This window comes from Symphalangus syndactylus, chromosome 1 (assembly GCF_028878055.3).
Source record: "Symphalangus syndactylus isolate Jambi chromosome 1, NHGRI_mSymSyn1-v2.1_pri, whole genome shotgun sequence".
Lineage (NCBI taxonomy): Eukaryota > Metazoa > Chordata > Mammalia > Primates > Hylobatidae > Symphalangus > Symphalangus syndactylus.
This window is the reverse complement of record NC_072423.2, coordinates 100,365,064-100,392,841: the sequence shown is the minus strand read 5'-3', so window position 1 is coordinate 100,392,841 and position 27,778 is coordinate 100,365,064. Positions and strand designations below refer to the sequence as shown.

Here is a 27,778-nt window from a genome sequence, read left to right as displayed (position 1 = left end):
AGTGTGAATATGCTCAGTGTGAATATGCTCGGCGAGAATATGCTTGGTGTGAATATGCTCGGTGTGAATATGCTTAGTGTGAATATGCTTGGTGTGAATATGCTCGGTGTGAATATGCTTGGTGTGAATATGCTTGGTGTGAATATGCTCGGTGTGAATATGCTCAGTGTGAATATGCTCAATGTGAACATGCTTAATGTGAATATACTCAGTGTGAATATGCTCAGTGTGAAAATGTTTAGTGTGAATATGCTTAGTGTGAATATTCTCAGTGTGAATATGCTTAGTGTGACTATGCTTAGTGGCACTGAACTGTGCACTTTAATAAATGGTTAAGAATGTAACTTGTGATGTGCCCTTTACCAGTTTTAAAAATGCATTTACATATGAATATCCATGCATGCGGGGGTATGAGCTTGTGTCTCTTCCTATGTCTGGGCCATTTTCCAGAAACCCCCCACCCCAGCCCTCATTATCTGGAATCCTCCATGTCTCAGCCACCCCTTGCGATGGATGGGCTTGTGCTGTGTCCCCTGTTGCTGTCATCTTACACGGCGCTGCCTTCCTGCACACCAGACATGGCACTGCTGGGCTAGCAGGGCCCTCAGATGTGTGGTAACTGCCAAGATGGCCCACCAGTGGGGCTCTCCCTATTCACCCTTTCCCCCGAGGGCTGCAATGCCAATCTCCCAATGGCTAGGCCAATGGTGGGCACTCTGTACTAAAAAAAAAAATAAAGTCAATCTGGGCAATGGCTCACGCCTGTAATCCAACACTTTGGGAGGCCAAGGCGAGTGGATCACTTGGGTTCAGGAGTTTGAGACCAGCCTGGCCCACATGGTGAAACCCTGTCTCTACTAAGAATAGAAAAAATTAGCCTAGTGCAGTGGCATGCACCTGTAATCCCAGCTACTTAGGAGGCTGAGGCAGGAGAATTGCTTCACCCTGGGAGGTAGAGGTTGCAGTGAGCTAAGAAAGTGCCACTGCACTCCAGCCTGGGCCATAGAGTGAGACCCTGTCTCAAGAAAAACCAACCAACCAACCAAACAAACAAAAAAACAATAACAACAACAAAAAAATCCCACAAACTGGTGGTCGAAAACTGAGGTCTTGTCTTCACACACATTTCTCTATCCCTGGGGTGGGGGCAGCCATCTCTCTGTGTGTCTGTGGCCTTTGGCATGGTTGTCTTTTCCCCTCTTCATGTGCTTGGGTCTGTTTGAAAGGCCCCTTTCATGGGCTGAATGGTGGCCCCCAGTAAGACGTATCCATGTTCTACTCCCCAAAACCCAGGAATGTTACCTTTGATGGCAAAATGGTGAACATTACCTTAGTGGCTAGGGTGTGATATAGGCAAGGCCCCTGAGAGCAGGAGCTTCCCCTGGACTACCCAGGTGGGCTTCACAAGGGAGAACTATGGAGAAGCAGGCATAGGGGGAGGAGGCCATGTGAGACAGAGGCAGAGATCAGAGGGAAGTGGCCACAAGCCAAGGAGCGCCTGGAGCCCCCAGATGATGAGGAAGGGTCCCCACATAAGGTCTGGTGTTCTGGTCCTTGGGGAGGGCAGCCCCTGCTGAAAAGGGGCAGGTTGAGACCCAGGGACCACCTCAGGCCCTCGCTGGCGGCCCCCAGGCTGGGGGCAGCAGACCCTAGCAACTTTGGCCAGTGCCTGCAACTGAGGCCCCATCTCCAGGCGTTCCCTCTTGTCCTCCCAACCCTGCACCTGCCTTGCTTGGTGAGGTGCTGTTCTCCCTCCTCAGACTGGCTTCCAGCCAGGCAGGCACTGGTAAGGGCTGGTGTGGGCAGCCCTGCCATGCCCAGGGTCTGGGTTCTGAGGAGGTGAGGCTTCTCCCCATGTCCCAGATACAGAAACTGAGACCTAGGGAGATTTGGAAACTTGGTGGACACCATAGACTTCTTGAGGAGCTCGACAAGGGTGACCTGTGTGGGTCTGCCCTGAGTGGGGTCCTGGACACAGCTGTAGCTGCCTTGTTTCTCCTGGGCTGGGCTGGGCTGGGCTGGGCTGGGCTGGGCTGGGCCAGGCTGTCAGGTCATGGTAAGTAACATCCGGCTGCCACCCTCGGAGAGCCATGAGTCAGCATGGCCAGGATGGGCTAGTGATTGGCACCTTGGGGACAGCCTAGCAGGCGGGGCCTCCCTCAGGCACACCAAGGTGACCTGGTCTCGGCAGGAGGCGTCCAGGCCTCACCCTGCAAGAGCTGGGCCCTGGCTTCTGTCCTGAGACTCGGGTCTGCATCTCTTAAATGGGGAAGGTCCCAGGCGCATGAGGTGCCTGGAAACCCACACCAAATTCAGCGCATCAGAAGCTCAGCCAGGGCCAGCCTGATGAGGCGTCCTTCCAGGAGGCCCTGCTGTTGGGGGCCACTGCTTGCCAGTGTCTCCTGGTGGGTGGGGCCCAAACAGCTGGGCCTGGGGTCCCCTGGGCCCCCCACTCCACATGGGGATGCTCCCTGGGGCGGGCTGGGGAGGAGGTGCCTGCTCCAGCAGAAGGAACCTGGGAAGGCACCTGTTCTGAGGGTTTTGGGGCAGAGGCCGAAGTCCATGCCACGCTGTGGCCAGGCTGGGCTGGCTGGCAGGGAGCCACAGGCTTCTGCACACAGCAACCCCTTCTACAGGCCCAGGGCTCCCTCAGGGCACTGCAGCTGGGGTTGGCTGAGTCTGGGATGGTCACTTCTCCCACCGCTGCCCCCGGCTGTTCCTCTGTTGCTCATCAGTTGCCCAGCCCTGAGCCCTGACTCAGAGCCAGGCAAGCCAAGGACCCAGCAGGGGCAGGTCAGAGGTCAGTAATATCAAGTTGTGCCTGGATGAGCCAGGCAGAGGCCAGGGGCTCCACCTACTCACCCTGGCTGCCCCCTACCCACCCCACCCCTGCCTCTCACCTCAGGGGCAAGCTTGGATCCTGGCAGCTCATGCTGACTCAGCCTGCCCAGTGATGGGGCTGGGGGCAGCCTAGGGCATTTTGAGAGAGGGACAAGATGGGTGAGGTGGCAGGAAGCCCTGGACCTGGGACTTGGGGAAGGGGGCTCTGGTCCCACAGGTGGCCCTTGGGCCTGGAGAGGTTTGCTGGGCAGCAGGACAGGAGCAGAGTAGGATGTTGGTTTGGTCCCAGCTCCACATTAAGGGGAGTCATGAGCCTAGAGAGCAGACTGGCCAGGTAGGGTGACGTGGGGGACACACCACTCGCGGATCCACATGCCAGGCAGCTGTGGACGAGGGTCCCAGGTGACCCTGCTGGGGAAAGCAGCAGCCGTCAGGTTCTAGCTCCTGACTCAAGGGAAAAAACAGAATTTTGAGTGGAATCACCCTGTTTGGGGTACTTCTGAAAACTGAGCTTCAGGCCGGGCACGGTGGCTCACACGTGTAATCCCAGCAGTTCGGGAGGCCAAGGTGGGTGGTTCACTGAGGTCAGGAGTTCGAGACCAGCCTGGCCAACATGGTGAAAGCCCTTCTCTACTAAAAATACAAAAATTAGCCAGGTGCGGTGGTGCATGCCTGTCATCCCAGCTACTTGGGAGACTGGGCAGGAGAATCGCTTGAACCCGGGAGGTGGAGATTGCAGTGAGCCGAGATGGTGTCACTGCACTCCAGGCTGGGCGATGGAGCGAGTCTCCATCTCAAAAAAAAAAAAAAAAAAAAAAGCTGAGCTTCATTGAGGACTAACTTATATACAACCAAATATACCCATTTTTGAGGTAACTCAATGAATTTTGACAGATGTATACACCTGTGTAACCACTTCCATCCCTCCAAAGTGTTCCTTGGTCAATCCCCCCACCCCAGATCCCTCCCAGGCAGTCACCGGCACTGTAGCTTTGCAGGCTTTAGAACCGGACAGAAACAGGGCCCTCCAGGTCTTCTGTGCCTGGCTGCTTGCTGTGTGGGTTCTTTCCTTCCTTGCCCAGGAGCACCCATGTGATGGCAGCTGACAGATACGTCTGAGCCACCTGTGTTGGGGGGTGCCCCAGGCCCCACCTCCCATCTCCCGGGCTGCTCCCCAAACTCCCGCCCTGACCCCAGTGCCACTGGTTTTGAGTCTCAGTTCCCGCACAGGATGAACAGTCACAGGGAGGGCAGGGGCTGGGGGAGCCCCAAGTGGGGTGGGGTGGGGCTGGACGGTGAATGTCTGCCTCCCCAGCCAGGGGCTCAGTCGGGACAAAGGAGGGCCTGGGCTAGCAGAGCTGAGGTTCTGTGGCAGAGCCCCCTGGCCCCCAGGACCAGAAGAGAAGCAGCCACCCTTCACCCAGGCCAGGCTGGGCGGCCGCCACAAGCCCCCACTTCCCAGCTGCCTTCCAGATGGTGGCTCTGGGCAAAGCTCTCAACCACTCAGTGACTTTCTGTGACCACTGATGGCTGAAGTCCCTGAGCTGACAACGGCCTGGGCCTGGGATGGTTCCTGGGCTCCTTGGCCACTGGAGAATGACCTTCCCTTTTCTGAGACCCTGGGGTGCAGGCAGGACACAGCGGCCATGCAAGGGTGACAGAGGCCAGAGGTGCTGAGGTCCTGGGGGAGACCAGGTGCCTGCACCCTCGGGCCTCCACAGCGCCCCAGGCTTCACGTTGAGGTCCTGCGCCCAGATGTCCTTGGAACTCGGCAGCATCCACGAACCATGTACTCCCAAGGTCAGACTCAGTGGGGGACACAGAACTCAGCTCTGTGAAGGATACACGCAGGTGGGTGCAGGGTCCTCACACTCTTCTCACTCAAAAGGGAAAATCCAGATACCCCCACCCCCAGAAGACACAATGTTAACATCCCCTTTCCCCTCGTTGTGCAAATCTGATCTAAAAGTGCAAATCTGAACTAAAACTACCCAGCTAGGTAGTGAAGGGCACTCCCCAAGCCTGTGGAGCCCTTCCTAAAAAGGCACTCTGGGCACCCAGTGGACAGGGCAGTGTGCAGGGCTGTCTCCGCAGCTGAGGGGTGGGTCACTGCAAAATGGCACATGCCCCTTGGATTATGGGGTCTGACCCTGGGCAGACCAAGTAAGGCCAGAGTGCTGTTCACCCATGGGGCCACCCTGAGGCTGGGGAGCCTGAGACCAAGCTCCCCCAGGTACTTCACAGGATGGGGACGGAGGAACAGGTGCAGGAAGCAGACGTCAGGCTCCACAGCCCTTGGGGGTATGCTGCAAGCATTCACTTCCCAGCCTGCACCTCCCCTTCCTGCTGCTCCGAGAGAAGGCAGCCCATGGGTGAGCTGGAGGCAGCAGGGCGGGGCCAGCCACGTGGGGGAGCAATGAGCCAGCTCCATGGCTGCCTTCTCATGACAGCGTTTCATTCACCAGGTGGCACTGCCAAGGTTGGGATTCCCACGGTCAGGGCAGGAAGCGCCGGTGCGGCAGGTGTTGAGTGGAGTGCCTCCTCTCATTGTGGATGGAAGAGATACCAGGAAAAGCTTCAGAGAGCACAGACCTAACATGGGCTTTATCAGGAAGCTCTCCTCTTGGAGCCTTCTGGATCTACAAGGCACCGTCCCACTAACTCTAAGAAATGATTCCCTCCTGGGGGCAGGAACAGTCTTTCCCTGGGCCCACAGTGAAGCTGCCTGCATACAGCAGCGACTTAGGTGTAGTGTGGTGGCTATAGCAGCCTCTGCCTCAAACTGAGCTTTCAAGGCCTCAGAAGTAAGCTGTACAACTAGTCTTGGAGTCACCAATACCCAGGGCTCAACAGAGCCCAACAGGGTGTGCAGCACATCTGAGCCACCGGAAGGGAGCCAGATGGCACCCACCCGCTTCCCCACCACATTCCCCTACAAAGAACCACACGGCACAGTGCTGACTCAATGTTTCACAACTTTAATAGAATATTCTAACTATTCTGTACAAATTGAAAACACTGTATTCAGTTACAAATGTGTTCTAAGGTTAGGCTGAGCACTCTCCACAGGCCTGGTCAGTGCGGACACGGCCATCCCCGGCTGCCGGAGAGCGCCGTCACCTACTTGAAAACCCCACCCACCAGCCGCCAAGCGGTCACACCAAACCCAGGACTTTCAGACAGGATGAATGGTGGGGCCCAGCAATGGGGCTACTGAGAAAGCAGGACTTGACGCTCATACGCTCAACTGAAACGCAGGACTTCCCAGCCCAGTCCCTCACTGGAGAAGACTGCCGAAACCCAGTTCCGGCAGCAGGGTGGCGCCTGCGTCGTGAGGACGGGCTCGCATCTTCAGCCCTGGTGGCAGGGAGCAGCGTTTCTTCCACACAGGCCTTGCTCCTGCTAAGAAGTGGCACATCTTCCTGCTCAGGTCACCAAGGTGGTTCAGAAATGTTAAGGACGAGCGACAGCAAAAAGCCGCAGTCCTCACAGGCAAGAAGGGATAAATAAATATGAGGTGAACCGCATCAGCTCTCACCTGGGCTGGTGTGTCACAACCCTGACCCACCCCTTAAAAAAAAAAAAAAAATCAAGAAGCAACATCCTAAGGAGAACACGGCCCTACTCTACACAGCCCTTCTGAGATGATAAGCATACAACAGGTGACGCAGGCTGCACACTCAGCAGATTAAGCGGCTGGAAACGGCAAGTGGGTTTCTTCGGATGAAAAGGAAGAATTCAGTCCAACTGCAGGAGGGGTGGGAGAGGTTCTAGATCCTGGGAACCACATCACCAGACCTCGGCCCTTTTGCCAAGTGACCCCCACCCCACCCCGATGTGGTCTACAGGGCCCTCCCACAGGGAAAGGCCCAGGCAAGTCCAGAGCTACAGGCACCAAGGCTGCAGAGGGTGCTGGACGAAACCTCCTATTTCTGAAATGCATTTCAGTTGCCACTGTACAAGTTAAGCAAAATAATAAGGAAAAAGGAAAAGTGAAAGTGAAAATCATGCACTTGAAAACGAGTTAGATGGAGTAAGCTCTGTCCACGGGATTGTGCTGCGGCAAGGACCGAGGCCCCACCCACAGGCCTGGAGTCCCGACAGCCGGTCTGCCAGGCACCCGCCTCCGCTTCCTACTGCTGCTTGCATTCCGCTGGCTGGCTGGGTTCCTTCTGTCAATGAAAAAGACAAGGCTTGTAGAGAGCAAAGCCAGCTCCATTCACCAATTAGCTCCAATCAACAACGAAAGCCAAGACTGAATGAGTTCATTCTCATTGACAAAAATGGTTACTGCAAATATACTTTTAAAAATAGTGACAAAAACAAAGCTAACTCCCCCTACGCCCGCAGTCAAAGCAGGGCTGCTTATTTTGTTTTTAAAGGTATGCCCTGAAGCATTCAAACTCATGGCATGTTCAGCAGGAGGGTTTTGGGGCTCCATGGGGTGGTGGAGCTCCAGGGGGCTGCCCATGAAAGGGCTGGGAAGCAGCCAGCACCCCTGCCCACACAGAGCACAGTGCGCTCAACACGGGCAGCTTCACCCAGGAAGGCCACTGCGGAGGCAACCCCTCTTGGTGCCAACAGTCCTCACTTCTCAAGGGCACATCTGTCTCGGGGTAGGCCAGACCCTTGGTGCTCATGGAAAGCAAATCTCTCCTCTAGCGGGTTCCTGCTCTTTGTACTACCAGGGAGCACCCCGGCAGATCCATCCTCTTATGGTGGCCTGTACTGCACCAACAAATGACGAGCTGCCGCTCCCAAGAGCTCCATCCGTCACTCACTCTCCTAACAGTCTCACCAAGGGGCAATGCTATCCTTCCAGTAACAGCATCCGGGAAACATGATTCCCCTCCCAGAGGAATGGATTAACTCCAATATTATCTAACACAGAGATCTTGTACCCTTTAAACCACATCCAGCAACTCCATGAATTTGTGTGGAGGCCAACAATAGCCTAAGAAATACATCACGATCTTGCTAATGCTTCTGAGCTAGTAACTTTACGAACCTGTAATCTATGATTTCTGGCTAAGATTACAAATTGCTCTTAATCCAGCGTACCTATGGAACCTAAGAACTTGTACCGTATGGGGCAAAAAGATCCCTGGGTTACCATAAATGACATCTTCCATGGTATAAGCTGAGGCTACAGTTCATTCTTTTGGAAACCACATTTAAGGGATGGCCAAAAAAATATGTATAAAAGATGCAAAAAACAAAATCAATAACCTTGAACCTTGGTCTAAGCTCCCAATCTCAGCCATCCCAGAGGCTGCCCAAAAAGCCTGGCTGAGACAAAACGAGGCTGACCAAAAACCCTCGCCATGTCAATCTGACATTCAAGGGTAGACCGAAGGTGGCCCAGTGCAGTGGCCAAAAGCACTGCGCCATTGGCCTTAGGAGTGTGGGGGATGCAGGGTGCCCCGAGCTGGAGCAGTGAGGGGAGGAGTGGGACAGTGTGCCTCCACCAAGGGACTCGCCTAGAAAATGGGAGGTCAGTAAAGGAGCTGTGCAGGGACGGGGAAGACTGGGGCTGGTAACAGACTCCATCTTTATGTACATTTAAATAATGCAAATACTATGTCATGTCATACACAGGATTTTATAATTTATCCTACCACAGATTGAGCATCCCAAATCCCAAATCTGAGATACTCCAAAATCTGGAACCCAAGACAAAGAAAATGCTCACAGGAGGATTCCAGATTTGGAATGCTCAACCAGAAATAAATCTAAATTATCCTAAGTTGCAGAAATGATGTAATAAGTATTTTCAACCACCAGAATGTAGTATTCATCTGTTCTAAATAAAACCAATATACTGGGTGAAGACTGCTAGAGGGAATAGAGTCCGCATAGAACAGACTCTCAAGACCGGTGTCATGACCCAGTGCCTTGTTGGAGGGGAGTAGGCCATGTACCTGACTCTGGGAAAAGCTGCCTCCCTTGCGCCTTGAGGGCACAGCCCCCTCTGGGAAGGCAGGCAGCACGTGGTCCACCCTTGCCAGGCTTTGGTGCTCACACAGCACACTGGAGCTTCTGCAAGTGACTGACAGGAGTTTTAGAAGTGAATTTTACGTATGAGAGACACCAATTGTTTTTAGCTTGTGATACATGCCGAAAAAAAAAAAAAAACTACACCTAAACTCCCAAACTGAAGCATCCTTTATCTCATGTCACAAATTTTAATGATGGTTGAGTCATCAATCGATGCTAAGATTATCAAGGGAGGAGGAGCTGGCATTTTAAAAGGTACCAACTAATAGGAAAAAAATCTCATCTCTCATGGGACCATTTAAAAGGTGGGGTTTTAACAGATAACACTCGACCTAAGAAAGGCAACAAAGACATGCCACTAAAACACACTCGACCACAGCTGCACTGGCGAAGAAGCCCCAAGTGCCCAGAGCCCTGTGGCTGAAGAGGCAGTGGCCTCAGTGTGACACTCCTCGGGGATTGCTGCTGTCACACCCTGCCCTTCTCTTCCAGGGACGCATACTGAAATACGGATAGGTGGCACGCATTGAGGATTCTCTTCAAAAGAGCTGGTGGCGTGGGAGGGGTGGCTTGGGAGGAGTGGGTGAGGGTACAGGTGGAACAAGAGTGGCTAAGTTCTTCAGACATGCGGGGACAACAGGAATTAACGGCAGCTAGACATAATTTTAAACATAAAGGCATATTCTCAAACCTGGCCCTGGAAAACAAAATCATTCCAAGAGCTGCATCCGCCCTATGTACCATCAGTTTCCCATGAAAGCAGCCTACATGAGGAAGACAGGGAGGCGGTGGTGCTAAGACCTCAAGGACATGTGGTCTACGGGCCGCCAGGATCATGCTGATGTTCCGTGACGAGACCCTTAAAAACGGAGTGCCTACTTATCCCGGCATGCAGAGGCCCTGCTATGGTTGTGGGGTTCCTCACGGCACCTCTTGTTCCCACCTCTCTGGTTTCTCCCACTACATCCCAAGAGTGCTACGAATGAACAGGTCTCATCACGGGCAAGGGCCTCTGTCTACTTACGGCCTCCTGTCAGCATTCCAGGACAGGGCAGAGCTACAGGGACTGAAGAAAGTGGGGTGGGAAACAGCTTCCAGGCTTACTGATACTCACTTTCATCTACAACTGGTTCTTGCTTCATTCAACTAGCACCAACCTCACAACAGTACTTTTTACTGCTGACACCAAAACAGATGCCAGTTAACATTTCAGATAAAAAATGCTGGCGCAGTAAAAGCTGTTACCCCTCTGTGTACCTATTGGTCTGCACAAAACATGAATTCAAAAAGTATAGATATTCAACAGACATGTGTTGGTAATGACAATGGGCCAATTTCAACTGCCTGTGACACAGTGTGTGTTCTGAGCACAGCTGTGACAGCCCAGTGTGTTATGCTCTCTGCAAGGACTGCTTGCTTATGGTGGCCTGTGTGTGCCACCGTGCAGACTGCTGACCATCCAGGGCCCTCTTGATGGAAAGCAGTACCATCAGCAATGAAAATAACACCCAAGTTACATCTTTGCTACTTGGTTAGCAAGAAACACTGGGCTCAGAAAGCAGGGACCAAATCTACGTTTGGTTCGTTGCTTTTAAAAGTACATGTAACAGACACCTATGTCAAACCTGTGACACAGTGAGTGTACCTGGACAGCAACTCCCTCTTTATTCAAAGTAAAAACAATGCATTGTATAAAGTATAGATCAGAAGTTTGGAAGTTAGGTATGAATGGAATTCCACCTTACCTAGAAACGTATGAATGATTAACAGACAAAAATTACACCTAAATGGGGAAAAAAATTGAAAGGAACTGTCAGCATGAAAGAAAATGAAATGCACAAAATTATACAGGAGGAAACGGCCACAATTTCTCATGATACAAAGGGCTGCAAGATACTGAACTCGGGGTGAACAACTTCAACACTAGATCATACTTTCAAAATGGGCAGAAGCATGATTTTCCCTTCTATCAGACTGCTCCCAATACTAAAACCTCCCTTCCTTCCTCGTTTTCTTTTGCTTGCACAGACTCTAACACTGCCCATCTCTTTGGAAGGTGCATGTGACAGGGACAGCAGGCTTGGCCTTATCCCGGCCGGCCGTCTCTGAACTTCATTCACACCATTAGCCTGAACATGTTTTTAGTCCCTTCTCCCCCAACCAACAAAACCGTTTATCAAAGGTCTCATGGGGTGTTAGCATGTGTAATCCACCACATCATGTTCTCTATAATGGCTGGTGAGAATGCTCTTTGAGAAACCTGGGACATGAACGGAGACTCAAGGTTCTCCAAGGTGACAGAAGAAAGCAGAACAACAGAGGGGAGGAAAAGAGAAGCTGAGGCACAGAATACAGGGAGGGGGAGAGACAAGTGCAACAAGGACAGAGGCAGCTGTACACGGAGTCTGAGGAGGTGGCCCTGCCAATTGTCCCCAGTCCTTGCTTTACAACTGCAACCTTGAAAGTGTCCATTCAGCACCCACAAGGCGGAAACACGGCCCAATAAACACACATGGCCCTTGGGTCCATCAGACACCCCGCAGAGCAGTGATGGGCAGCATTTATTCACCCAACGTTGTTCACTGGCTGACTGACAGCCCTCACCTTCCCTGTCCCCACACTGTGATGCACGCAAGGCAGACCCAGGCCTTGATCTCCTACAGCCCTCACTGCCCACCACCACGGTGCTGAGCACAGGTACACTTTCAGCAGTCCTCCCACATCAACAGGCCAAACTTTAGAAGATGAACATTTCCATGAGCTGATTATTCCCAGAGTAGTCTTTGTAAGACACATTCTCAAAAAAGTTTTAAAAGCTCTTCTCCCATCCCTTCCCTGAAGGAACCACAACTGTGAACATGCATTCATGGAAATAGCCAGTTTAAACCAACTGATGACAAAGCCAGGATATCACACTGACAGCTTTTAGTGCACACTCCAAAAAAAACAAGGGTAAAAACAAGCAAAAAACGTCTAGTCGGACAGAGACACATTACAAAAACACCAGGTAACGTTAGTATTCTGACAGCCCATAATATAATTAATTTTAAGAGGCAAGTGAACTACACATTTCGTGTTTTTCAAGAGGAAACTCTTATGATGATGTAGGATGACATTTAAGCAGTTCTGATTTTAAAATGTGCCAAATGGTCAAAGTACCTTGATTTAAGTTACTCTGAGACCACAAATAAAAATCTAAATTTGCAGGTAAAATTAATGGGGTTGCCCACTCATTTTCAACTCAGTTTTCTTTAGTAAACCTTCCCAATTTATTTTAAATTATCTGAGACATATGAGATATCTAGACATATCATCTGGGCATGCTCAGCTCAAGTGCAACTGTCAAATGATGCCCACAATCCCATTATTCTGTTCCTTAACAAAAAGAGCCCCAAAGTCCCTTCTTTGTACCTTTTCCAAACACTCACAAAGAAAAGTTTATTTATGTTGTCGGTTAAATCATTACCTTACCTTAAAAGAATGAAACATTTGGAAAGTCAAGTTGCTCTACTGAGGAGTCTATGTAAATAAGACACAGCTTGAGACAGCTGGAAAAGCTTCCACTGAATATGCACACTCAACACTCAAATTATATACACAGTGTCTGAATAATCATTCCAGTATTTTTCTGACACATTTTAAACTTTCTAATTAGGGGATAATGAATATTGTTAACACTACTGCCTCAAAGTGGGGAACATTTTTGAAAGTCTAAGACTGCAGCATAATAAGTAGGTCTGGGTGGCCCCTAAGTTACCAACCTTGGGGTTAATTTCCGCATCATCCTCGTCTTCTCCCTCCTCGTCACCTTCTAATTCCTATATTTAAAAAGTGAGAATTAGCTGGAATGACAACATTTAAACTTTCGTGGCATTCACAATCCACAAACACACGAAGCAAAACACTGCCTTAGACGGAAATCAATTACTGCTACCCACAAGTGACTCATCACTTCCTTTGGACACTTAGAATTATTTCTAGGTATCTTTTTGTTCTCACAGAGAGCCCTAAAAGAAACAAAATTCTGAAAAAGTAGATTTTGTTAAATGATTATTTTCTAAGATACATTTTCATGAACCAACTGCAGGGTCAAAAAGGATGGAAACTGTCACAGCATTTGCTATGCATTTCTGCTTAGTGGTTTCAAGAACGTTGTGAGAGTCAAAGACAGCATCACAAAAAATGGGTATAACACAGCCCTGTGAGTCCATAACCTTCAAGCAGAGAAAGCCGAAGAAACAACTTCAGGGAGTAAGTGGCACCACATAAACCTGTCTCTTACCTCCTCTTCTCCTTCTTCACCTTCTTCAAACTGGAAAAACACAGAAAAACATTTTAAGGTTTACAAAACATGACAGCAGCCTGCCCAAGACACCAGTCCCATCAAGTGACTCACTGACCAAGCCTAAGAGGAGCAGAAAGTCCAGCCACGCTGCCTGCTGGGCCTCGCTTGGCTGAGGAGCCATTTGCTTGTGTGCAGTGCATTTTAAAAGCATGCCAGGAAATTGAAAGTCACGCAAAACAAGGAATAGGATAGGACGCTGGTCAGCCAGGGTGTACACTGGACATAGCTGGGAACCTGGCACCACAGCTCTGCCCTGGCTGTTCTCACACCAAGGAGCAGGCACACAGGAAAAGATTTTTGTAAACCGATGAATTTGCTTTCCTTAATTTTTTTACAAGGCTGATCTAACCAGTAGCATAACGTTACTGGATACAGGAGTCTGGGTATCATTTTACATCTCATACAAAGGGAAAAGAAACCTTAGTAGAAATATATTAAAACTTTGGTGTTTAATCTTTAAAGTGATCAATAAGGTGCTCAAAGGCGAACCTCCACCATTAGTCAATTGTCTTGAATCAGTTTCTCCTACATCCAAAGACATCATTGGTCAGACTGAAAATCAAGTTTCAAACATGAGACTTACACCAAAAGCAAAACCACCTTATCACTACTGGTTGCATAACGAGGGTAGTATATGAAAATGCAGCTTCATTTATCAACATTTCCCGTTTTGTTGAGCTCACACCATGTATTCCTTAGAGCCAACTTCAATGGAACTTAGAAGGATCCTACTGTGCTGGTGTGGAGTTCACACAGTCTGCACAGCCTCCTGGCGCCACGCAGCAGCCAGGATGAGATGTGACTACAATGCAGCGCCCTTTCGCTCTAAGGATCCTAACTGGCATCAGGCAGGGAAAGACTTCTTAATAATCTTCCATTTCAGGTCAGATCCCAACGAGCCTCAAGCAGGCTCCAGGGCCTATTCCAAGGCTCTAAGGACAGCATTTTGCCCTTGAGGGGCTGTGCACAGGGGCTGCTCCAGAGGCATCGCCCACCTGGGCAGAGCAGGAGCTGCCATGTGCAGAGAAGACAAGACCAGGGTTCCCACATTCACCTCCTCCTCCAACAACTTTCTAGTGTTAGGGTACAGTCTAGAATGTAACATTAGTAAAACACTTTTTATGCCAACACTTACTGAATCATTGCTCTGTGCCAGGTGCTATGTTAAGGGCTTAACAAGTAACCAGAGTCTTCACCATGAGCTCTACTTACAGCTGAGGAAACTGAAGCTCAAGGAGGTGGTGGAGCTACTAAAGGGAGAATGGGGATGCGAGTCTGAGCAGTCTAATCTGAGCTGGCACTTCTAGCCTCTGACACTGCTCATCAGTAGTACCTGTGCTGAACGTATTATGAATGAAATGCACATTTACTATAAGCAAATGTGGCACAGTGCTCACCAGTAGTACAGACACTGCATATAAGTAAGCAAATAGCACACATGCATATTCAAGTCCTTTAAACTGACGGGTGTATGATCAAAAAAGTTTCAGATAAGCTTTCCAATGTGTAGCGACTAGCCCTTAGCTCACTATTTAAACTTAAACTAATGTAAATGAAATGTTCAGTTCTTCAGTCTCAGCAGCCATATTTCAAGTCCTCAAGTGGTCAGTCCTACTGTGCTGGACCAAGCAGGCAGAGGACAGTTCCATCAACGAGAAAGTTCTACTGGAAAGTGCTGGTCTAGAATCCATAAAACTATGTCTTGGCAGCTACCTGACTGTCCATGTTCCCTGACCTGCAACCACCTCCCAGCCTAGGGAGAGCCAGCAAGTTGAGTTTTAGAAGTTAAATGAACAGTCTAAGACCTAACAGCTGATAAAGAGCACGCTGGCCTATTCTCCCCACTGGTGGAACTCAGTACAATGGGAGAGGTGTGAGGAGATGTTGGCCTTTACTGCCACAGGGGGCTAAGGCCCTTGAACCCACCTAAGCTCTTGCCACCCTGTCTGAAGCCCCAACAGACCAGACCTTCTAAGAAAAGAAACCTAGTGCAGCCACAAAACCTAAGAGCTCCACAAGAAAGAGAATATCATCTAGAACATACTTCCAGTAACATTCTATAAAACAAAACTTTATTTTCCACAGATGAAGAAGACTTGAAGTTGCCTGAGCCTTGGTGAGAATGGGAGTTTCTAAGCGGTACTTGGGCTGTGTGCCCGCAAGTTCTGACAGTGGAAGAGCTGGCTTCCCTCAAGCCCAGAAAGGAAAGTGACATGCAATCTTGTTGTTTTCTTGGGGAGCACGGGTTTCTTTTTTTTCCTTTTTACCTAGTTAGATAGAAGTTCAGGAATTTCTATTTCTTTTGGGTTGATGAACCCAGGCTAGCATGAGTCCACTGTCAATGTTTGTTGTGGCCAGACCTCCATGAAAGAGATTTTCCCTGTGTTTAGAAGTTCCCTGAAGCTTAGGTTTTTAGAGAATATTGTTGAGTCACTAGGCAGGGCTCACATAGGAAACTGGCAATCACCTCTGAAACTGCCTCGCAGACACCTGCTTTTCCTGCTCTGTTCCTCAGACTTCTCCTCTTCAAGCATATTCCCCCCACAACAAGGGCAGCAGCTTGGACTACATATCTGGCTGATGATGTAATAAAAAGATTAGGCATGGGGGTTTCCCAAGCCACAATTCAGGGCCACTCTGCACCAACAGAGATAAGCACCCAGGTGGGAGCCCCCCTTCCCCGAGCCTCATACATTGTCATCATCCTCTATGGCCTCCCCAGTGAAGTACAGCACAGCCCGCGGGACTATCCGCTCACGGAAAAAGTGTCCAATTTCAAAATCAGAGGCTAATGTGAATTCAGAATCTTCATCCTGAGGAGGAAAAACCCACGTGTTAACTCATTTTAATGGGATAAAAACATTCACTTCACCCCTCTCAGCCAAACCTCAGCCCCTCACTTTTGATTTACTTAACACACCAAACTCCTGCACTGCTGGGGGACAGCCACTAGACACTCAAAGCCCCTTTAAAACAACTTTAAGTAGCTTTAAAGAGCTACTGAAGCAAAATGGCAGAGAAAGTGGGAAGTGAGGGCCCTATAGCTCCACGACTTGTCCAAAGGTGTCACCCAGAGTAGGGGGTATGAGTCTAACATATGGGAAACAGGCAGTATTAAAGCACTACACGTTTGCTACTGAAATCAACATATGAAACACATACTTTTACTTAGATGTGTAATGATTTCAAATTAATCCCAGAGTTTTAGGAAACAAATGGATTTTTTTATTTTTAAGAGACAGGGTCTCATTCTATCACCGAGGTTGGAGTGCAGTCGTGCAATCACAGCTCACTACAGCCTCAAGCTCCTGGGCCCCAGCGACCCTGGAACTACACAGTGCACCACCATGTCCAGCTAATTTATTATCTTTTGAGATGAAGTCTTGCTCTGTCGCCCGATGGAATACGGTGGTGCAATCTCAGCTCACTGCAACCTCCTCCTCTCGGGTTCAAGCGATTCTCCTGCTTGAGCCTCCCAAGTAGCTGAGATTACAGGCGCTGCCACCGTGTCCAGCTAATTTTTTTTTTTTTTTTTTTTGGTATTTTAAGCAGAAACGGGGTTTCACCATGTTGACCAGAACATGAACTCCTGACCTCTGGTGATCCACCCACCTTGGCCTCCCAAAGTGCTGGGATTACGGGAGTGAACCACCACATTCGGCCAGCTAATTTATTTGATTTTAATTTTTTGTAGAGATGGGGTTGTGCTATGTTGCCCAGGCTGGTCTCAAACTCCTGGACTCATGCAGTCCTCCCACCTCAGCCTCCCAAAGCATTAAGATTACTGGCATACCCAGTACACACACAGCCAGGACTGGACTTTTTTAAACAAGGAGACACGTAGACATTCACTCAAGAGAGACTTCAATAGGAAAATAAGACTATTAACAACGTATCTTACCAGTGATTCTCCATCCCCGGATGCTAGAAAAAGACAAGACAAAACATATTTAAGTTACAGTGACAACTTCCAGAATTTTAAAGCCCACACAGGAGGAAACTGTGCCGGTAGACAAAATGTAACATTTCTCACCTTGAGGTTTAATAGAAATCCCCAAAGCCTTGCATCTCCTCACAGACATCTTTGCAAGCTCCATCCACCGCTTCTGAAGCTGGCCTGAGTGCCTCTATGCCCCCCTCCCTTCTCCTCCTCCATCATGTGCCATGGGCTGGCACTCAAGCTTGAGAAAATCATTTTGACAGGGTTAATATATTAACAGGAGGAACGGCAAACAGCCCCCAGGCTGTGTCCATTCAGTGCATTTGTGCTTCATGGGGAAATTTAACTCATGTCCTGCAGAACTATACATGATGGTGCAGGAAAGAGAAAGTCCTTAAGCCTTATAAGCTGTGAGTGTTACTAAGGCACTGCAACTCAGTGAGACAGAAACTGCATTTCTATCTGTTTGGAGAGTGCTGAAATGCCCACCAGTGGCCCCCGTAGAGTGGCACAGCTCCTCAGCAAAAGCTGATGCTCAGACAAGCTAAGCACACCAAGACAGACAGGGACTTCTAACCACACTCAATGAAGCCATGCAACATTCAAATGGTACACGATCCAACCCCCTGATTTCAGAAACATTTACTACAAGACCCTGACCTTCATCAGGAGTTGAATGTTTACTCTGCTTAGTCTCATACCTGCCTTTTCAATCTTCACTGGGCTCTTCTCTCTGAGTCTCCCTTCCCATTAAGCGGCCACAACCCTGGCAGCACTTGCTGTTTGCTGCTGAGACATGAATGTTGGCTGCGTAAACACCACCCATGAGTGAGGCAGAGTTCCCAAGCCTCAGTGTGCTAGCATGGCCTGGGGTTTTAAGACATGGGTTAGGAACATGGCTGGGTGTCTAAATGCTAGAGCAGCATGCTCCCCAGGGCACTCTGGCCCAGGTCATGAATCAGCACAAGGACTCTGAGCACTCAGACTTCTGGACTGGCTTTGTAGTTTTAAGGACAAAGAAGGAGCTGGACTCATTAGCCAATGCCTCCTTCACTTCACACCACAGGGGTCCATTTTGTCTGTTCCTTCACTACCCCATTACCTACTCCGTAGCCATCCTCAATGTTTTTCAAAGCACTTACCATTTGGTATTATGTGTTTGATTACTTTAAAAGTCGCTTTATTGATGGGATTTACATACCATTAAAAGGCATACACTCAATGTACAACTTTATGACTTTCAGTGCGTTTAGAGTTGTGCAACCATCATACCCCTAAAAGTTTTAGAACCTAAAAAAAAAACACTTAAAAATTCCCTTGAGTCCACTATCAACTCCATTTTTATCCTAAAAATTATTTTTAAATCAGTTTTAAGAAAACTTCCTACACAAAGTGATTCTAGAAATTAAAGCCTCCCTTCTTCACGGTGAATTCACAATCTCCAGTATGCCCAACCCAAGTGTCTAAAATGAATCTTCCAAAAAAAGGAAATGTAATATCTAAATTTATGACTGCTCTCATTCCCCAAACCGTATAAATTTGCATCTTCTAGGTTCAAAATCTAATTGCAGAAAATAGGCATCACAATTAAAATAATGGACTGAACTCTGAAGGGTAGCTTGATAAATAAGGGTGCTAAGCTCAGAGACAAAATCAAAAAATCAACCACTCAGACTAGAGAAGAGATCCGCCCTGTGGCCCCACATACAAACACTCACTGATTATCTGCAGCAGGGGCTGGCATCTCTTAACTTCAAATTATGTTTTAGTTCGTGGAAACTAAAGAGAATATGGATATTTTAACACTGACAAGTCGCTTGACCTTCACATTTTCTCACGATTAGGAAATTATATGAAAAAAATCCCAAGAAATTTACTCTTAAAATCAATTGGTCAACCTTTACTAGCTCAAAGGTCTCATCTTTATTTTACCACTTAGGAAAATTTTAAAAATAAATAAATAAACAAAAAGCAGCAGCTTCCAAGCTGTGATTCTGCCGATGTTTTTCAAAACTGAAAGTCCCAACTACTTGTGTTTCTTACAATATATAAATTCCAAAAAATTCTATCAAATTATGCATAAAAAATTACAAGAAAAGGGGGACTAAGCAGATGATCCAAAAGCAGCACAACTAGAACCAGCGTACAGCAGTAACGGGTACCTGGAGAGCAAACCCAGCAGCTCTCCGAGGCTGGGAGTGGTCCCCAGGGGGTGCAAACCACACACAAAAGCGGGGCAGAAATGCCACCTGGTGGAGAAGGGTGCTCCAGGTGTCCAAGCGAGGAAGCAGCCCAGGTGCAAATACTCGATTCAGTTTTCTTAAAACAGAACTGCAAGTTTTTGCCTGGGCTGCAGCCAAGCAGAGTAAAGCTCTTCCCTTTCCTGCAGAAGATGACAATCCTACTCTTACTGTCCTAGCTACCTCTGCCCCCCATGATAAACTTGCCAGTGCACCAACAGAACAGCCTGGGACACAGCAATGTGCCCCTACTGACCACACTTGCCTGAAAAAACAGGACTAAAGTCTCTGGGTGTTAGGAATCTATCAGGTGACCAAAATTATTTTATACAAGAACATAATGAATATTAACAACCAACAGACTTGCCTTTCAATGGATTGAAGAAGTTGAAAAAGGACTCATTGGGTACTTGTTTCGTAATTGTTCTAACAGTGCCTCGACCCTTATGCTTCTGCTTTTTCTTGATGGTTTTGACAGTAACATTCTTTCCTTTCTTCCAGTCAATAGTACACCTACCAGGACAAGACAGCTGTCATGAACACACAATCCATGAGACAAATCCATTACAAATGCATGCAGGAAGCAAACCACAGCTCTATGCCAAACCTGGAAAACTAAATAAAACCAATCTGCAAACCAAATACAATGGCCCATGAAGTTCATCTGGAGGTTGGCAAAAAGAGAAACGGCCTGGTCCTCTTTCAACTTGGGTGTGACCACTGCCTCAAACTTCAGACTTTTGGAACAACGGTATTATTTTCCCAAGACATTTCATCAGGACTCTGAACTGTATATTCTGTGGCAAAGCCCTGTCAAGTCTGCACGATACACAAGAACTTGTCCGTGGCTTCCCAAGGAAGGAGGAGTTGCTGCTGTTCAAAGCAGCCAAGTGAGCAGGACAGCTGAAAAAAGGAAAGAGGTGGCCACTGGGAATATTGATGGCCAGTGCAGACCACTCCAGCCCCAGGGATGTTGGCGAGGGCTGAGCACAGCACGCTCTCTAACATACAATCACCATGGACCTAGGCAACACCTGGCAGATCTCAATACTGCCTGCTTAAGAACACGCTTGGAAAGGCCAGGCCTTTTTCTCACATGATGGCCTGGCCCTGGAAAATCATCTTTCTAAATTACTCCAGCAGGATTTTAATAAAGTCCTGAATTAACAATTAGTACTTAGTTCTGGTAAATAAACATAATTGTTTCAAGTCAAGACTAAAACCATTTCTCAGTCAACCCAACCTGGAGAAATTAATTCTAAATCAAATTCTCTCTTTAGTGATTTATAAAGACTGAAATCAGTGACTCAAACAACAGCTATGCTGCCCCCACCTATCTCCAAAGCAATCAGCTGATCAATACAGCCCTGGACTCAGACTCATTCATTCAATAAGTATTTATTTGCTGAGGGTAATCCATGAATTCAATTTTAAGAACTCCAATTCATGATGTCTAGAGAACCCAATACTTTCATTTAAATGAAGAAACAGGGCACTATCCCAAAGGCTTGCATGTGCAACCACGTGACTCATTTCCCAGGTTCAGCCGTCATCTCCAAGTTCTGCACTGTATACAAGCATTCCCAAACTGAAAGACTATTGAAATATCCATCTACCAGGCTTTTAAGAAGACTCAAGACTGTACTTTATTCCTTACTTCTATCTTACCCATCAAGTTACAAAATTACCTTTTGATTTTGTTTCAGAAAAACAAGGTAGAATGACATTTTCTTACCCGTCACAGTCCACAATCTCAGGACCTTCAAAGGAAAAGGGATCAGCCTTATCTGGTTCTGATTTCATCTTGTAGGTTTTTGTCAAGACTGAGTTGGTAAAGTAGTCGTTGGGTTCAAAGTGGAACTCTAACACAAAAGACTAAAAGTAGAAATTCAGAGTAAGCACCAGTTAAAATAGAAAAATAACGAGGACAGATTGCTTGGAGTACAAAACACTTACTAGAAGCTATTTTGGGGAAGCTCAACAGATAGGGCCATGGAACAAGAAAAACTTCTCCACCGCAAAAAAGACCAGCATGAAGTTAAAAAAACAAATGATGGACTGGAGGGAAATATCTGTTCAGTTCATGAGTAAGGGGCATGTTCCCCCTCCAATGCCTCCTCACCAATAGGCGTCAAGCTCTCCTAAGGAATCCTAGCTTCTCTTAGCGGCTCCCAGCCCTTGCTTCCTGGAAGGAGGGAAGGTGACCAGGGGAAAGTAAGGGGACCAGCAGGCCATCCTCCTCTCCTTTTCCACTCAGCCTAAGCCCCAGCCCCCGCCCTGCTGGGGGAAGCCAGGGTCTGTATTCTGTGCTGTGCAATAAAAGCAGTGACCCACAGCTTTTCTCCCGGGAGGTGGGTGGGAGAAAAGGACAAATCTCTACAAGGACAGAAAGCTCATCCCTCACTTACAAAGCATGCTACAGACCTGGAAGAGACGTGAGCACATCGGGAAAAAGGATGCAAACATGAACGCAGGCATAGGTAACATCCAACAGCAGCAACAAGGCATTCATGCTCACAAGTAACAAAACACACGAACACCAAAATGAGATGCCTTTCTTCGGGGCAAAATGTACAAAAATATGTAGACCCAGCCAGGATTTTGGGGTACTGGGCACACCCATATACTGTCAACAGATTTTATGAAGGACAATTTGGCAATATAAAAAAAAATTAAATTAAATTAAAAGGCATATTCCCTGACTCAGTAATTCTATTTTGAGGAATTTGTTCTATTTGAGAAAAATACCTGGATGGATGCATCGATATGTGCAAAGACATTGACCTCATCCCTAGTTATAGAAGAAAAACATGGAAGATGAGCTTGGTTGAGTAATTTATAGACAGTTTACAAGACCAGTTCTGCGCTCAGACAGCCTGGATTCAAATCCCATCTCTGCCTACAATGATAGGCAATTCGTGGAAGCTACTCAATGTCTCCCTGCTTTAGTTTCCTCATCTGTACACTAGAAATAACTCTCTCCCTTTCTAGGAGCCGCCTTGATGGTTAATCTGTATCACTTAGAGCCGGGTTTATAGGCAAGGCTGGCTAAATGTTAGCTGTTTCCATTTTCATTGTAATGGTAAAACCATCAATGGAGGGCAAATTAAGAAGACTAAAAAAATATATACAGCAAAAATTTCCTCAAAAAAAGTTTATACATTCAAACAAACCACTTGCACAAAGGAGAAGTGCAAAGACAACTTTCAAAGAAAGATGGAGGAGGAGAGGGGGGCCATGAGGGCTTAGGAAGTCAGGATCAGGGAGACAGTCTAGTTGGTTTCTAGAATGGATGACAGCAGGATCTGGCTAGGAGCTCTCCACTGGCCTTGGCAAGAGCAAAGGAAGGGGGTAGGGCACTGCAGATGAACCACAGGCCAGTCACCTGCCTGGCAAAAATCACAAGGAACGGAAGAGGTAGCTATAGGGAATCAGCATCAAATAAAATGCCTATTTCTCTCCCAACCCTCCAGGGCTTAAAAAATAAAACCAACATAAAGAGGGGAGACAAGTAGCCAACCAATGGAGAGATTACTATGATCCCAGAACTGTTTAAGGCTGTGACCACAGTGTGGACAACCAACCCAGGGCACGGGGTGGCCCCAATAAAACAAATAGTGCTATTAGACTTGTGGTCCTTCACCATGTCCTACTCATTTTTTCCCCTCCTTTTTACTTTCTCTTTTAAAGACCAGTTCTCCCTATGTTGCCCAGGCTGGTCTCGAACTCCCAGGCTCAAGCAATCTTCCCACCTTGGCCTCCTAAAGTGCTGGGATTACAGGCATGAGCTACCACACCCAGCCTACTTTTCTATAGATAGATTCATATTCTTCCTATTTTCCTTTTTTCTCTCCCCTCTGCCTTTGTTCAGTCAAGAGTAACCCAAAGACAACTGAAGATGATTCAAGAAACTGTTCAACTGCCCAAATGAAAAGTGGCTTGAAAATAAGACTGCTTCATTCACACATGCATTACAGCCAGGTAAGCCATAAATATGCTAACCATGCTCAATCTTACAATCAACTAAATAAATGCAAAATTAGGCAGGGCCTGGGTGGCTCATGTCTGTAATCCCAACTGAACGACCTTTGGGCCTTCTAAAGCTTCATCTTCTTTTGACTAGTAAGTACACTGAAAGGAATCTAAACTAAGGAAATCATCAAACATTTAATGTAACACAAATGTGGGTTCAAGTATGCTGATCATAAATGCAACAATTTACAATGGGGGAGGTGGTGCATGTAGGGGAATGTTAAACCATTTTATAGCCAATGGCTGCAGTAACAACTATTCCCTCCGGCAAGCCTGTGTCATCGATGTGGCAGCAGGGTGACACTGTGCACACACCATGTGGTGCGGCAGGAGCCGTGCAGCACACGTGTGCACTGTGTATCCAGGCAGGCAAGCGCTCAAGGGAAGGGAATGAGGCATGGTCATCAGGAGCTGCAAAAACACCAGCCAAGACTCATTTTGAAGTTTCATTTATCTTTATAAACTAAAATGAGTTAGACGCTTCATAATAATTTTACGAAGGAAAAAGAGTATGGGGAAATTCACTAAGCTGCTGAGATTTACTTTTAGAAGACAGATTTGTATAGTGTTCTTTACACTTGCCTGTATTTTCTACATATGACTTTTATAATAGGGAAGTAAAAAGAAAAAAAAAAAATTACTGGTCCACAGTCTACCACAACCAGAGCTCTAGTCTATGAGTCACAATGAGATGGAGGAAAATAAGACGACAGGCTAAGAAAGAAAGAAAATTGACCTCGGAAATCATCGAACAGGTGTCCAATAAGAAAAAAGAGGCCGGGTGTGGTGGCTCATGCCTGTAATCCCAGCACTCTGGGAGGCTGAGGCCGGCGGATCACGAGGTCAAGAGATTGAGACCATCCCGGCCAACATGGTGAAACCACGTCTCTACTAAAAATACAAAAATTAGCTGGGCATGGTGGTGCACGCCTGTAGTCCCAGCTACTCGGGAGGCTGAGGCAGGAGAATCGCTTGAACCCGGGAGGCAGAGGTTGCAGTGAGCCGAGATCATATCACTGCACTCCAGCCTGGCGACAGAGTGAGACTCGGTCTCAAAAAAAAAAAAAAAAAAAAAAAAGAAAGAAAGAAAGAAAAAAAAAGAAAAGGAGAAAAAAGAAAGGGAAAAAAAAAGGAACTGACCCAAAGGGGAAAAAAAGTTAATAGCGTCTGGATGAATCACAGGTAAGAAAGAAGTACAAGGAAAAAACACACAGAACCTTAAAGCACCACACGCTCACACCATGGGGAAGAGAATGCACACCAATGAGGGCAAACTAGGCAGACGTGCCCAGGCGGCTCCTGGGGGCCCTGTGATAAAGTCTAAAGAGAAGTGATGCAAGCCCAGAAAGAAGGACCTGCTATAACCCACATGGGGCAGGGAAGATGGGGTGTCCCTTCTGGAGGGCAGCCCCCAGCTGGTGAGCAGGCATCACTCCCGGCTCCCAGTGCCCCACCTAGAGAGGGACACCTGAATGTCACCTTCCATAGTGGAAAACAGACAGGAAAAAGTAGAAGGGACAGATACAGGTACATCCACTGCCCACCCCTGCTGCTGCCCCAGGCATTACTTGCAGCACTTGCAGTGAAGAAATCCCACTCCTAGTGGCCCTCATCCATTAGCCCAGGCCCCAGTGCTGAGATGTGGAGGAAGGAAGATACCGGTGATTGGCCCCAGGTCCCTACCACCATCACCCACCCCCAAGATCCCTAACCCACAGCCCGTCATGCAGCATTTGTCTCCAAGACCTGAAACTGAAAGCCACCAGTCAGTCAGTCATGTGTCGCTGGAAATCCTATTGCACCGGAATGGAACCCGTTAGCTACAGCCAGGCTAACAGGTTACGAACAGTGCTCCCTGGGAAAACCAGGCTGGGATGAGACAGCCTGGCAAGGCCATTTGAAGATGAGCATATGGTTCCTCAGATAAAAGTAAGAGCTGACCTAGTCAAGCTTATCTTACCAACTGGCAGGCTGATCCACGCCACTAACGTTACAAGTGCAATGATATGCCATAGCAAGCATATTGTAAAGATGTGTTTCAGGACAAATCAAAGAGCAGGAAAACATTTTTCAGTCTTATTTCCGCTTTTTTTAGGGTAAAACCTAGTAGGTTCAGATTTCTGAGTAAGTGCTGATCATATGTGTATATAGCTCCCATCTTTTTAAACATTAAAAATATACATTAGACGCATGCAAACTTCAGAGACACTTGGGAAAAGAATGGTATCATCTCCACCCAACACAGTAAACAAACAAACTACAAGACCGAGGCCTGGCACAGTGGACAGCACCACTACAGCCCAGGAGTTGCAGCCTGACTCCTGCGTTGGTGCCCACCCGGCTGCAGGGTCTGGAGCATCACATGGTCTGCATCACTGTCAAATTATCCAGCACAGACTCACGACTACAGCGCCAAGCATGACACAGAAAGGCAATGGGATCCCCATCTAACTCAGGGAGCAAACACACAATGCAGTTCTCAGTCTAACTCTTGGAGAGCAGTCTCACCCAGGGCTGCCCAGCAGATGAGTGGCTGGGTGTGGGTTTTGTGGGTTTCCTGCCCCTGGCTCCAAGTTCTTCCATCTTTGTGGACTGACCCTGTCTGATGCCAACCAGAAGGTCAAGTCAGTACTCACCATAGGCTGTCCAGGGTCAGAAAATTTCACTTTAATATCCTGCAGGTGTTTCAAGATTGGTTCATCATATTCCTAATCAAAAAGAGAAAAAAAATTCCAATAGGCTTTTAAAAAAACAACACATCTCTCCCGAAGTCATGGTTGCATAGGCTCCCAGATGTTGCATAACTAGCCCTACTGGAATTCTGTCCTTGTCAAGTAATAACTACCAGGAAGAAACCCAAACTTATTCACCAACTCCCTGTCACAGAGAAGCAGCACCAAGGTGTCCCCTTTCCCTAGTGTGGAGCAACAGTGGCTGCCACTGCCAGCAAAGGGCAGTGCCACTGACACCGGCCTGCCTGCAATACTGGGGCAAGGGCCTTCATTGCTTTCCTGCCACCAGCTGCCACTGCACACAGAGATCAGAAATGCTACCAACGAAGACTGTTGGTCCTCAGCCTCTCTGAGGAGACAGAGCAGAAACCTGGAAGTCAGAAGAGAAGGCTAGATCAGCTACAGCCTTGGCAGCCAGCTTCCCCACCTGTGGCAATAAAGTTGTGCATGGCTTAACAATGGGGGCACCTCCTGAGAAACACATTGTTAGGCAATTCGGCGTGCGTTCATCAGAGTATATTTACACAAACCTAGATAGTGCAGCCTACTATCCACTATTGCTCCTATGCTACAAACCTGAACAGCATGTGACTGTACTGAATACTGGAAGCAGCTGGTGATGATAATTATTTGTGTATCTAAACACAGAGAAGGTACAGTAAGAATATGGTATCATAATCTTACAGGACTGCCATCCTATATGCAGTCTGTTGTGACCAAAATATGTTATGTGGCTCATGACTGTATCCAAAACTCACAATACACACGGTCACTTCTTTATTTTTTTTGAGATGGAGTCTCGCTCTGTCGCCCAGACTGGAGTGCAATGGTGTGATCTCGGTCACTGCAAGCTCCGCCTCCCGGCCTCACCCTCCCAAGTAGCTGGGACTACAGGCGCCCGCCACCATGTCCGGCTAATTTTTTGTATTTTTATTAGAGACGGGGTTTCACCGTGTTAGCCAGGATGGTCTTATCTCCTGACCTCGTGATCTGCCCGCCTCGGCCTCCCAAAGTGCTGGGATTACAGGTGCGAGCCACCACGCCCAGCCACACATGGTCACTTATTTAAGGACACTTACATAGAGCGTGTCTGAGATCCAACTTGCGGGCACCACGGAAGAGTGGGGCATCATAGAAGAGCACACAATTCTTATCTGTGTCTGTTATCATTTTACAAGTGATATTTCTTTAAACTCAGTTTGCCAATACCTGTCAGCTTAGAAAGTCCCAGTGAGGAAAGTCAGAAGAGGAGTGGGAAGACCTGAATCCTCAGAAACACGCACTGGCAGCAGGCGCTTCGTTTGTAACATGGCAGTCGCTTCTCTACCCCCAAAGTCTGGGCACTGAACCTCAAAATGTCTTGAAGTTGCATTAAGTTTTTCTTAAATAATTTTTTCTCTTTTTTAGTTGTATGTAATAACTGTACTATTTATGGGACACACTGACATTTTGATGCACATATACAATGTGTAATAAATCAGGACCATCACCTCAAACATTTATTTTTGAACATTCAAAACCCATCCTCTACCTTTCTGAAAATACACACTAAATTATCGTTAGCCACATTCACCCTACAGTGCTACAAAACACCAGAACTTACTCCTCCCATCTAGCAGTCACTCTGTATCTGATAACAGACCTCTCAACA

At 47.7% G+C, this 27,778-nt stretch overlaps 1 protein-coding gene and 1 non-coding gene across 21 annotated transcripts in view; both read right to left on the bottom strand.

Annotated features, from left to right (window-relative positions):
• Positions 1 to 5,803: 5,803 nt before the first annotated feature.
• NAP1L4 (nucleosome assembly protein 1 like 4) overlaps positions 5,804 to 27,778 on the bottom strand; it is a 51,019-nt gene continuing 29,044 nt past the window's right edge. For 10 of the 20 annotated variants that reach the window (XM_063644999.1, XM_063644997.1, XM_063645007.1 and 7 more), the window contains 7 exons: positions 26,032 to 26,103; positions 21,099 to 21,238; positions 19,731 to 19,876; positions 17,085 to 17,107; positions 15,877 to 15,996; positions 13,121 to 13,150; positions 5,804 to 12,656 (listed from right to left, as the gene is read on the bottom strand). In XM_063644999.1, coding sequence (XP_063501069.1) covers positions 12,516 to 12,656; positions 13,121 to 13,150; positions 15,877 to 15,996; positions 17,085 to 17,107; positions 19,731 to 19,876; positions 21,099 to 21,238; positions 26,032 to 26,103 — 672 coding nt within the window. In that variant the 3' untranslated portion in view covers positions 5,804 to 12,515. The remainder of the gene's footprint in view (positions 12,657 to 13,120; positions 13,151 to 15,876; positions 15,997 to 17,084; positions 17,108 to 19,730; positions 19,877 to 21,098; positions 21,239 to 26,031; positions 26,104 to 27,778) is intronic. The other 10 variants (XM_063645023.1, XM_063644983.1, XM_063645014.1 and 7 more) reach the window with 2 other exon arrangements.
• LOC129461606 (small nucleolar RNA SNORA54) lies at positions 25,127 to 25,249 on the bottom strand. Its single transcript, XR_008650613.1, has one exon. It is a non-coding gene; the product is annotated as a small nucleolar RNA SNORA54 (small nucleolar RNA).